The sequence below is a fragment of the Entelurus aequoreus genome, linkage group LG05, assembly GCF_033978785.1.
Source record: "Entelurus aequoreus isolate RoL-2023_Sb linkage group LG05, RoL_Eaeq_v1.1, whole genome shotgun sequence".
NCBI lineage: Eukaryota > Metazoa > Chordata > Actinopteri > Syngnathiformes > Syngnathidae > Entelurus > Entelurus aequoreus.
In genome coordinates this window covers 66,954,399-66,967,096 of record NC_084735.1, presented here as the reverse complement: position 1 = coordinate 66,967,096, position 12,698 = coordinate 66,954,399, and the positions used below count along the sequence as shown (strand labels likewise).

At 39.9% G+C, this 12,698-nt stretch overlaps 1 protein-coding gene across 2 annotated transcripts in view; it reads right to left on the bottom strand.

Moving 5' to 3' along the window:
• Positions 1–12,698, bottom strand: part of jakmip2 (janus kinase and microtubule interacting protein 2) — an 83,503-nt gene that overhangs the window by 20,366 nt on the left and 50,439 nt on the right. For both annotated transcript variants that reach the window (XM_062048704.1, XM_062048705.1), the window contains exons 7-13: positions 7,938–8,036; positions 7,728–7,874; positions 7,499–7,639; positions 7,230–7,286; positions 3,935–4,057; positions 3,721–3,849; positions 1,128–1,211 (exon numbers count right to left, since the gene is read on the bottom strand). In XM_062048704.1, coding sequence (XP_061904688.1) covers positions 1,128–1,211; positions 3,721–3,849; positions 3,935–4,057; positions 7,230–7,286; positions 7,499–7,639; positions 7,728–7,874; positions 7,938–8,036 — 780 coding nt within the window. The remainder of the gene's footprint in view (positions 1–1,127; positions 1,212–3,720; positions 3,850–3,934; positions 4,058–7,229; positions 7,287–7,498; positions 7,640–7,727; positions 7,875–7,937; positions 8,037–12,698) is intronic.

Sequence of the window (12,698 nt, the reverse complement as noted above, 5' to 3'; positions counted from 1 at the left end):
GTTTTAAACACATAATCAAGAGGGACCTTAAATATTTCTCCATCTACATTGACAACTGGGAGGCTCTTGCAAGTGAAAGATCCAACTGGCGTGCAGCAATTAACAATGGCTGCAGAGTCTCTCAAGAGGCATACAAGTCATTCTTGGAAGAGAGACGCTTAAGACGGGAAGCAGTTTGTCGCATGCGACAGGAACGGCCATAGTAGTAGTAGAAGTAGCTGCCAAATTGGCCAACATTGACATTCAACACAGACCCGGAGATGGCGAGAAGGACACGAAAACCCCTTTGTTTGTGTCGACTTTTTTTTTTTTTTTTACCAGCATGAGGATTATAATTAATTTTTCATTTAAATGGGAATAAATTAACATCCCATCAGTCTGCATCCCAGTGAGAGCAAACATTGTACAGTAAATGATTGTATATGTTCGTAGTTTGTATTTCTTGTTTAGCACTTAGCAAAAGTGCAACCTGCTGGACCCTTTTTATCACACAGCTTCTAAAACTTGAAGCTCATCCTCCTTATATTCAGGCTCGAATATTAAAAAGGTCCTGGATCATTATTTGTCCCAAAGTAGTTGGATCTCATGAAGTTTGCCATGAGTAGTAATAGTTGTTATTGTTCAAGGAAATAGAGAACGTTATGCTTAAAATGACCAGCACATGTAAATATTACATGTTTTTATAAATATGATATTACATATATACTTTACAGCATGTGTATTAAACATTGATGGAGGTTTTTGGAGGTTTTTGGAGCGTTGTATAGGCGGAATAGAGCGAATCCCATGAGCTCCAATGTTAGCTGAATTTTGCGTGCATTTATTTACAAGTTAGACTGCATAGAAAAAAGAAAAACATATGTGTGCTTGTCTTACATAGGAATTGTGAATGATAGACAAAATACAATAAAAAAAAGAGCTGTTCCCCCTTGATGCAAATTATGTTAGGCAAAATTGTAGAAAATTGATTTTCGAAATCAACAAATCCACTACCTAAGATGATCAAATCACAACAATTTTAGATCCATAAAAGTTCACTTTCAAGACAAAGTGTACAAAGTAAAACAACAAACATTATGTGTAATGTCATCTGTGCACTTATACGTGTGTGATTGCGTGTGTCCTACCTGACCCTTCAAGGTCAGCTCCCTCTCCAAGTCCTCTATTTTGGCCTTGTACCTGAGTATGTCTGCTTGGATATGCTCCTGAGCCTGAAACATCAGCAGAGACCAGAATTTGTGATACATGTCTCTTTTCTATCAAAACAGTATAAATTCAGTATGCTTGTTGTTGGTAGTGGTGCTGAATAGCATTGCGTCACACAGAGATTTTTATAATACATATGTTGGCCCTGTTTAGCTAAACAAGATAACCACATTATTAGAAACAGCGTTTTCAAATTAGATTGTTAAACTAGATGAAGCAACTAGTGTGAATGCTCCATAGAATGTAGAAATAGTCAAGAAATGTTTTGAATGTTGAAGAGCTGACACTGAACTGAAGTGCTCGTGGGATGTAAAATGGTTTGAATGTTGAAATAGTTTAAAGGTTAAAAATGGTTTGAAACGTAAAGAGCAGAAGCTTTACCGAAAGGGAGTATGAATCCTGAAATAATAAATGTTGGTATAAATATAAGTTATGATACTTCAAAAGGGTACAAAGTGCTCTAAATATATAACATTAGCTCAAATGCTTGCATCAAAAGTTAGCATGCTAACAGGTAAACAGCTAGCGTATTTCTAACATGGCGCAAAGTAAGAAAGAAAATGCACAAAATTAGCTAAAATGTTGGCATGCTAACATATTATTGTAACATTAGCAGGGGAACAGCTAGCATAACTTTAACATGGCGCCAAGTAAGAAAAAAACACACAAAAATAGCTAAAATGCTAGCATGCTGACATAGTATGCTAACATTAGCAGGGGAACAGCTAGCATACTTCTAAGATGACGGCAAGTAACGGTATCCATGATTATTAGGTTTAAAAGGTACAAAGTTAGCTAAAATGCTTGCCTAAAACATTAGCTGTTTACCTGTTAGCATGCTAATGTCGATGTGCTAACATACATCTAAGATGGCGTCAAGTAATGAAATTCATTATTATTAGGTTAAAACATACATAATTACCTGAAATGCTAGCATAAAATGTTGCATGATGACATTAGTATGCAAACATGCGAACAGCTAGCATACTTTTTAGATGGTGCCAAGTAACAAAATCCATTATTTTAAAACCAACATAATCACTGGTTTAAATGTAACTTAGATATTGGGTTTCACTATGTAAAGCGCTTTGAGTCACGAAAGAAAAGAGCTATATAAATATATATTTTTTTATAATGAGTGTATATTTATAAAATAAATGTCAGTATAAAATGTTACAGTACATGCTTCCAATATGGTACTAAGTAACAGAATCCATAATTCATCGGGTTAAAATATACACAATTAGCTAAAATGCTAATATAAAAGGAACTTGACAAAGTGTTAGTTTGAACGTCCAGAATGTGTTGATGGTGGATTGGTTGGAATCGGTTGGGAAATGTGGAAATTGTGGAACATAGAAAGAATGTCTAATCATTTGAATGGGAATATTCTGGAAATTTGGGAATGTCTGGGATAAATGGGAATTTTCAGAATATGGAAAATAGCATAATTGCCCTAAATGAGCTTAGTTGGTTGGTGTAAATTTTTTGGGAAACTGTCTAGAAATGTTGAAGTAGTAAAGTTTTATATTTGGGAAATAGTTTTACAAAATTCCTGGAATTTCTAGAAAAAACTGGAATTTTTCCGGTTTAAAAAATATCTTAATTTATTGTTCTGACTAAGGAATGCTTTGATGGTGGAACGATTTAATGTGTTGGAAAATGTGGAAAGAGTTTTCAAAAGAAAAAAGGGTGGAAATAGGATTTTGAAAACCGGTAATACTAGGAATTACTGGAAAATGTTTTAACTTGGAAACATTTTCATTTGTTTGACTTTATAGGAGGGGAGGAATATGGTAAAATAAATGGTTAAATGGTTTGAATATGTTGAAAAATGTGGGAATTGTGGAAGTGTGAAAAATGGCCCATTCATTTAGAATAAGAAACATTTCCCGGAAAACTGGGAATTTTGGGTAACCTGGGAATTTTGAAAAATTGTCGATGGAGATTCCGCGATTCCTGAATGAGCTGAATATTTTCAAGTTGGAACAGTGTGAATCGCAGGGAAAATGTGGAAGGAGGACGTGGACGAAAAACTCTACAGAAGAATAAAAGGAGAAATACATTTGAATAAAGAGTTCTGGTGTGGAATAACATACTGTATATGAATGCTTTGATAGTGGAGGCATACCTAGTGTTGTGCAGTCAACGTTTGACTTTGTGTGGCTTTCTGCATTAAAATAACTCACTGTAGATTTAATCCCATGAAGCAAACATCTATCAAAGGTATGATTGTGTCTCATAGGTTTCTTCAAATTAAAATACCAAAAAGCCTTTTTTATGGTTTTCACTGGAAAACACCAACATACTGTACATTAGTTGCTATTGCATTAATTGATGTAGTGCATCTACAGACAGGATGGCAATCTCAGTGATGACCATCATATGATGTCCTACTATATCCCTCAAACATGTGAGCGCATCAGGGTTCAATCTGCAGCCTCCCGTAATCGACATTTGAGTAAAACTACTTTGTATAGCTAAAAATTAGGATTTGTGTCCCAGTTTGTGTACCTTGGCTTCCATCTCAGCATCCAGTATGCCTCCCTTCTGTTCTTGCAGCAGAGCGTAAGCTCGCTGTAAGGCCTGGTACTCCTTGGTCAGCTGACGGAACCGCAGCTCGGACTCTTCACTGGCTAGGCCCTAACAAAAATCATCAGCATAAAATAAATCAGATTTGAGGTTTGAGTAATTAGTGTAAAAGGGATAGAGAAGAGAGAATTCTTACCGCCTCCAGGTCTTCATCTGGAGTAGCGGGTGTCCTATCCATCCGGAAAGAGGCCACGGAGGATGTTTCGGAGTCCATAGACTCTTCATCGTACCCAAAAAAGGTGTCTACTACAATGTGTCTCTGCAGGGAGGGACATTTCACGCCATATTTCTTACACATCATGACTAAAATTTTAAAAATACATAAAAAACAGAAAGTAACTACAACACTGCAAACAACAAAAGTGAGCTTTTTATTTGTATTACATTTCATTAGATGGTCCAGTTGCACCTATGTGGCCAGTGAAGGTATTTCTCCAGCATGGACTTTTTGTCACATTACACTCTTTTTAGGTGTCAAGCACACGGTCAGGGCCAGCAAGGCCTTCTCTGCTGGCGTAACATAACCAGAAATCATGATCATAATTAAAGATAAAAGTATTTTTTTATTTACTTTACCTAAATATCTAAAAGTACTCGTATTCTCTTTATGTCATACTATGCGCATTCCAGTGCTGTTGTTTTAAGGTTAGAGTTTGTATCCAATCAGAATTCAGCTAGCTTATGTTGCTATGCTGTACGAAATCTGCCGGGAGCCTTCAGAATCAACAATGCAGGCGTCTGTGCACTGGAAGTGAACGGGCACATACAGGTGGTAGACAGTTGCCATAGCCTATCAGATCATGAGTTGTTGTCAGTAAGGCCTTCTAACTGGCCCTGACATTTACGCGTCCTGTGATTGGATTCTCACTTGGGAGTCCCAAGTGAGTATCCAATCACAAGTTACGAAAACAAGAAGTGGCACCGGAGCCATACGAGCCATAGAAAGCCACAGAAAACTCACCGGTACTCACAAAGAAGGAGAGCAAAATGTTGATTAGGTGGCAGATATATATTTGCAAGGCCATTTTCTAGAAGGATACTTAAGAGAAACTACATCTTGTGAGACGAGGTCGGCCGACACCGGAAGCTATTCTGGTGGTGAAATGGTTTGCCCGCGACTTTCACACGACTCAACCGACTATGACCAACTACCGACTACGAGCGGTACCACTGTCTTATACGGCGTCGAATGGGTGCTACAAATTGTGAGTTCAAATATTTTATTTCTTAATTTTTTCATGTTTCATTTGTTTTATACAATTATATTAATTTTGACAGTACCACGTAAGATATGTTTTAATTGCTGAAGCTGGTTTTTTGAATGTTAAATATGCCGAAAAATAGATCGTTTTGTACACTGTTGAGGGCATTCAATGACCAGAAGTGTGCAAGTGGGTTTCTGTATAGTACAGGGGTCGGCAACCCGCGGCTTCGGAGCCGCATGCGGCTCTTTGACCACTCTGATACGGCTCAGGTGCATACTTGCCGACCCCCCGATTTTCCCAGGAGACTTATGTATCTCAGTGCCTCTCCTAGAAAACTCCCAGGGCAAATATAATCCTATTTTCACTCTAATTACTACATTAAGGGCGTGCCCTAATTGCACTGCAGTAATTGTCCTCTATAGCATTTACAAACAGTGTGCCAGCCCAGCCACATGTTGTATGTAGCTTTTACTTGCACACGTAGGAGACAGCAAAGCATACTTAGTCATCAGCCACACAGCTTACACTGACGGTAGTTGTATAAAACAACTTTAACACTGTTACGTTACAAATATGCGCCACACTGTGAACCCACACCAAAAAAGAATGAAAAACACATTTCTGGAGAACATCCGCACCGTAACACAACATAAACACAACACAACCAATACCCAGAATCCCCCACAGCCCTAACTCTTCCGGTCTAGATTATGCACCCCCCGCTACCACCAAACCCCCCCACACATCAACCCTCCCCCCTCCGTGCGTCGGTTGAGCGGAAGAGTTAGTGCTGCATGAGATTCTGGGTATTTGTTGTGTTGTGTTTATGTTGTGTTACAGTGCAGATGTTCTCCAGAAATGTGTTTGTCATTCTTTTTTGGTGTGGGTTCAAAGTGTGGCGCATATTTGTAACCTAACAGTGTTAAAGTTGTTTTCTACGGCTACCGTCAGTGTAAGCTGTGTGGCTGCTGACCTAGTACGCCTTGCTGTCACTTCCGTGAGCAAGCTGAACTTGAAGCTGCATTCTACATGTGGTCGAGCAGGTACACTGTTTGGGCAGGCTGTAGAGGGTGCCAAAAGCAGCGCCATCACGTCCTGATATTCGGGAGTCTCCCGGAAATAATGAGAGGGTTGGCAAGTATGACGCTATCAAGCGCCATTCATTCAAAACTTGCGGGCCGCACTAACGTCAAATTTCCATATTAAAGTGCGTACCGGTGCGTGTGTTAGAGACCCCTGGTTAACATGGCACAAAGCAATTTAAGCTTTGTATGCGGTGTTTTTCATTTTAAATTTTAAAATTGTTTTTGTGGCTCCCAATATTTTCTTTAATTTGTGAAACTTGCCAAAATGGCTCTTTGAGTGGTAAAGGTTGCCGACCCCTGGTATAGTATCTCCAGCCGTGTCCATGTGATGACATAAATTACGGTATTTTGAGAGGTGAAGTCGGACTAAGTAGGACATCACTGAAGGCCTAGGTGAGAAACGCACGGCCCGCCACTGGTCAAGCGCGATGGTCAATCTCAGCAAATCTGGTATAATAACGTCCAGCCTTTTTTGTATTTTCCACCTTTTTCCCGTGCAAAGTTCTGCCTTTGGAGGTAGCATCAGAGCTGTCAAAGAGGCGACACAACGCCTGAGTGAAAGTGTATCCGTTGTGTTGAAAGCAATTGTCAAAAGTATTTTTTATTTCACGTCGGACGCTAATTAAGCTGTTCGTCTGTGTGAAAATGACAATGCTTAGTGTCTGTGTAAAGAAGCAAAGTTACTGGAAGGTCTGTTGCACCTTTGAAGCAACGGTTTTGCGGGACGTTTTGTGTGCAAAAGGGCGATATCATGTTGTCATGTGTTCGTGCCATACAGTCACATTAGAAAAATTTAAGGGAACACAAATGACGCGTGTTGAAATTAAAGGTGGGAATCTTTGGGCACCTCGCAATTCAGGAGCTATGATGTGATTAAAAATTGATTATTGATCCATGTTTAATTTATGTATATTGATAGAATTTTACATTTCTTTTCGTTTCACTAAATAAGCGTTTATCACTTGCAACTTTTACAAACAGTGCATTTGTAAGAAGATCGTTGCAGTCAGCCAAATTTTAGAATTGTCTGAATTACTTTATTTACAATAAATAAATAGATTATCGATAATCGTCAATGTCCGAATTGCGATGCATCTAAAAATCTATTATTTTTCCACCTCTAGTTGAATCTACTGTTTACCTTTATTGGCCTGGAACTCCTTTTATGTCTTTTCTTTCTAAGTAGCTTCTCTCTGTCCTGAAACCAAATAATGAGAAAAATCAATTTAGTGCCAGAAAGAAGACATTGACAATCACTAGGTCATGGCCAAGTACATGCTGATTTAATCATATTTGACAGTTCTTATCTATTTTAATGCTTAACATGGGATGCCGTCATGCTAAAAGGAGCATGCAAACATTGTCATATGGCGTCTCGAAGTAGTAAACAACACAGACAAAACAACATACTCGCGCCAGCTCGTCTATCATGCTCTGCTGCTCCAGGACTTGAAGCTTGAGAAAGGCTATTTCCTGGTCATCATGGGCTTGGTCCAGGTCATTCAGAGACTTGGGCTTCTTTAGTGGAGGGTGCGAGCTAATCTTCTCCTTCTGCAGACACAAACAAAATGGTAGTAACTGCTGGCACTACTAACACACAGTACAAGAATGCTGGATGCGTGTGTGACTTTATGCTGACCATTTCAAGGTTCTCCCTGGCTAGACTCTTTGCTTTCTGTTCCAGCTTCTGGATGGTCAGAGTAAGCTCATCATTCCTCTTACTTAGCAGCTTGTTCTTGTCCAGCAGGGGCTTGCACTGCTTCTCTGACTCACGCACACGCTTTAGCTGCAAAAGGACGATAGTTAGCGAGGGAAAAGAAAGCTGAAGGAAAGTCATAAGTGAACTTACCAGTTCATTCCTCTCATCAACCAGTAACGAATTTCGGTCTTCCAACTTTCGAATAGTCGAATTTAGTTCAGCAATGCGCCTTTGGTTTCTTCTCATGTCCTGTAAAACAAAATATTTAGTCAACTATTCGAATTAATTTATGTCTAGGAATAGGCATAATTAAAGAGAGTGCACTTCATAGCAGTAACCAGAAGAACTGTTAAAAGGGAACTGAACTTTTTTGGAATTTTGCTTGTCATTCACAATTCTTATGTAAGTCAAAAACACATATGTATCTTTTTTTCATGAATTCTAAGTTGTAAAATACGGCATGTACGAGGTGGTTAACATGCAGCTAATTAGAGTACACTATTCCGCCCATAAAGCCCTCCAAAAAAACATCCAGAAACTGCCAAAAATACTTCTTTTACATCTTGCGACCTGAATATCAACCAAGTCTTAGCGATATTGTTATTAAAAGCGCTAACGCAGACAAACTGTTTTTAGTGCCGCCATGATCACAAAGAAGTAACTAGCTTATGCTGCTATATTGACATATTGGGCCGGTGAGCTGCTGCATCGCCACTGAGATGATGATAGTTCATTGTAGATTATAAATCATTCCCATCACCTGGATAATAAAAGTATGTGGCCATAAATCGAGAAGAAAATTCTTAATCTAAACGGGAAGGTATGAACATCCCATCAGTCAGCACCTCAGTGAGAGCAGTCATTGTACAGTAAGTGGTGGAGTTATTGTCTTCATAGTGTGTATATCTTGTTCAGCACTTTGTTTAGTGTCTCACTACAGCTGAGCACACAACTTTTAAAGTTTGTAGCCCATCTTCCTTATATTAAGGTTCTGTATCATAATTCTGTTCCAAAGTAGTCTTTGATGGCTCTCCTGAAGTCTGCCATGACTATAGGTTTGTTGTTGTTGAAGGGAAAAGCGAATGTTGTGTTTGAAATTCATGCGCTGCCATATGCTTAAAATGAGCAAAATACATACATATTAAGTTATTATGAATGTGCCTGTTACTACATTACATACTTTATACACTTACAGCATGTATATAAAAAGTTGATGTAGGTTTTTAATCCAACTTTTTTTGTTGGCATTTTCAAATACAGAAAAAAGTGCAAGTCGAAACAGTACAATTTTAAAGTCAGAAAATTCTTCACACCCTTTCCCTTAAAACCCAAATCCCCACCCACCCTCCCACCCCACTCAGGTCACACCAACAAGGGACATATGGCACAATCATATAACATGTAAGACGACAAAGACAGACATCCTCACATACACACACACATACGAGGCCAGAGACAGACAAACAGGCTGAAAGGAGAGAAAGGGAGAAAATAAAATTAAAATAAAATTTAATTTAATTAAAATAATAAAAATAAATAAAAGGGAGATTATTCCTCATCTGCGTCTGGGGATAAATCAAGAGAGTTGACATACAGCAAGAAAGGACTCCATGAGCTTTCAAACGCTTGAGCCGAGCCTTTTAGCGAAAACCTAAGTTTTTCTAGTTTTAGATTGTAGAGAACCTCTCTAATCCAACGGCCGTGTGATGGGGGGCGAGCCAGCTTCCAATTAAACAAAATCAATCGCCTGGCCAGCAAGGTCGTAAAAGCAACAGCGCGTTTTAATGATACCGGGCACATGTTATCGGGGCATACGCCAAAAATGGCTGATAATGGGTTGGGGGGAAAGTTTTGACCGTATGCTTTCCCGATCGTGTCAAAAATATCCTCCCAAAAGGAACATAGTTTAGAGCAGGACCAGAACATATGGATATGGTCGGCCGGAGATTGTTTGCATCTATTGCAGGTATTGCTAACAGTGGGGTAGATTTTGGATAGTTTTGAGTTAGTGTAATGAATTTTATGGATTACTTTGCATTGGATGAGACTATGGCGGGCACATATTGAGGAGGAGTGAACCAGTTTTAGGGCAGAGTCCCAGTGTTGGTCGGATATGTTGGTATTAAGATCGCTCTCCCACGAGGCTCTTATCACTGATAGAGAGTTTGGAGCAACTGAACTTAAAGAGGTATATAACACAGAGATACATTTTTTATGATTAGGGCTCAAAGATAACAATGTATCTATAAGAGTTTCCGGAGGACGATTCGGAAAGTGTGGGAACTGTTTCTTTACGAAGTCCCTCGCCTGAAAAAAACGAAAAAGGTGGGAGTTCGGCAAATCGTATTTGGAAGAGAGTTCAGTGAAGGATGAGAACACTCCGTCTGCATAGAGGTCTTTCACAGTGGTGATGCCATGATCGTGCCAAGTCATGAATGCGGGGTCAGTACGGGAAGGTTTAAATAATTGGTTTTTAAGTAGCGGGGTCAATATAGATGGGCCCTGAAAACCCAAGTGTTTACGTAGCTGGTTCCATATTTTAATGGAGATCGATACAATGGTGTTTGCGCCTTCAATTTTAAATGGGAAAGGGAGTGATGAGCATAAGCAAGAGTGCAATGAGGAGGGTGGGATCGCCGTTTCGAGGGATACCCAGGCCGGGAGGGTCTGAGAGCCTCCATCCATCCAGTATAGGAGTTTCTGTACGTTAGCCGCCCAATAGTATTGTCTAAAATTGGGGAGTGCAAGCCCTCCTTCAGATTTGGGGGATTGTAGGACCGACTTGCGGATTCGGGCCGATCCGGCCCCCCATAAAAATTTGGATATTGATTTGTCTAATTTATCGAAAAACGATTTAGTAATAAATATGGGGATATGTTGAAAAAGGTAGAGGAATTTAGGCAGAGTGATCATCTTGATCAGATTGATCCGGCCAGCGAGAGATAGTGGTAAAACAGACCAGCGGGCAAAGTTCTTCTCCATCTTTTCAATTAGAGGTAAAAAATTTGCCCGGAGCATATCAGACATAGCCGGAGTAATAAGGATTCCCAAGTAATGAATCCCGTCATGTGCCCATTTGAATGCCGCTAAAGATCGTGGTAACTGTTTAGCTAAGGAATTAATCGGAAACAGCTCACTTTTTTGGTAGTTAAGTTTGTAACCCGAGTGTGTGCCAAACCGCTCCAGAATGTCAAATATTACCGGGAGCGAGCTAGCAGGGTCCGAGATGTACAAGAGCAGGTCATCCGCATAAAGCGAGACTTTGTGCAGCGTGTCCAACCGGGTGATACCTTTAAAGCCTGCCTCCGCGCGCAGCCAAAGAGCAAGGGGTTCTATCGCAATAGCAAACAGTAATGGAGACAACGGGCAACCTTGTCTAGTGCCTCTTTTAAGAAAAATTGGGGCGGATAGTGTATTATTTGTACGTACCGAAGCTACTGGGGACGAGTACAAAAGTTTAACCCAGAGAATGAAATCCTCATTAAAACCAAACCGACCCATCACTTCAAATAGATATTCCCATTCAACCCTGTCAAAGGCTTTCTCCGCATCGAGGGATACTACCACCTCCGGGGTCGAGGAGTTTGGCGAATGGATAATGTTTAGGAGGCGCCGAGTGTTGTGTGAGGATTGCCGGCCTAGTTGATGTAGGTTTTTAAAGGTTTTTTAGAGCGCTTTATCGGCGGAATAGAGCGACTCCCATTGGCTCTATTGTTAGCTGACTTTTGCTAACGTTTATTTACGAGTTAGAATGCATAAAAAAAAGAAAAACATGTGTTCTTGTCTTACATAATGATTGTAAATGATGGACACAATTCCCCAAAAAGTGCAGTTCCCCTTTATTTCAGACTCAATAGTTTGTTGTATATTGAAGAAGAACATTGATTGATTGATTGATTGAGACTTTTATTAGTAGGTTGCACAGTGAAGTACATATTCCGTACAATTGACCACTAAATGGTAACACTCGAATAAGTTTTTTAACTTGTTTAAGTCGGGGTCCACTTAAATTGATTCATGATACAGATATATACTATCAGATATATACTATCATCATAATACAGTCATCACACAAGATAATCACATTGAATTATTTACATTATTTACAATCCGGGGTGTGGAGGGGGGGGGTTAGGTTTGGTTGTTATCATCAGTCATCAACAATTGAGAACAGAGAAATGGATATTGGAACAGTGTAGGTCTGACTTGGTAGGATATGGACAGCAAGTAGTGGACATAGAGAGAGAGAGAGAGAGAGAGAGAGAGAGAGAGAGAGAGAGAGAGAGAGAGAGAGAGAGAGAGAGAGAGAGAGAGAGAGATCAGAAAGCATAAGAAAAAGTGTCTGCATTTGATTGTTTACATTTGATTATTAACAATCCGGGGAGGGTGTTAGTTTAGGGTTGTATCGGCCTGGAGGTGAACTTTTATTGCGGTTTTGAAGGAGGATAGAGATGCCCTTTCTTTTATACATGTTGGGAGTGCATTCCACATTGATGTGGCATAAAAAGAGAATGAGTTAAGACCTTTGTTAGATCGGAATCTGGGTTTAACGTGGTTAGTGGAGCTCCCCCTGGTGTTGTGGTTATGGCGGTCATTTACGTTAAGGAAGTAGTTTGACATGTACTTCGGTATCAGGGAGGTGTAGCGGATTTTATAGACTAGGCTCAGTGCAAGTTGTTTTACTCTGTCCTCCACCCTGAGCCAGCCCACTTTGGAGAAGTGGGTAGGAGTGAAGTGGGATCTGGGGTGGAGGTCTAGAAGTAATCTGACTAGCTTGTTCTGGGATGTTTGGAGTTTAGATTTGAGGGTTTTGGAGGTGCTAGGGTACCAGGAGGTGCATGCGTAATCGAAAAATGGTTGAATGAGAGTTCCCGCCAGAATCCTCATGGTGCTTTTGTTGACCAGAGAGGA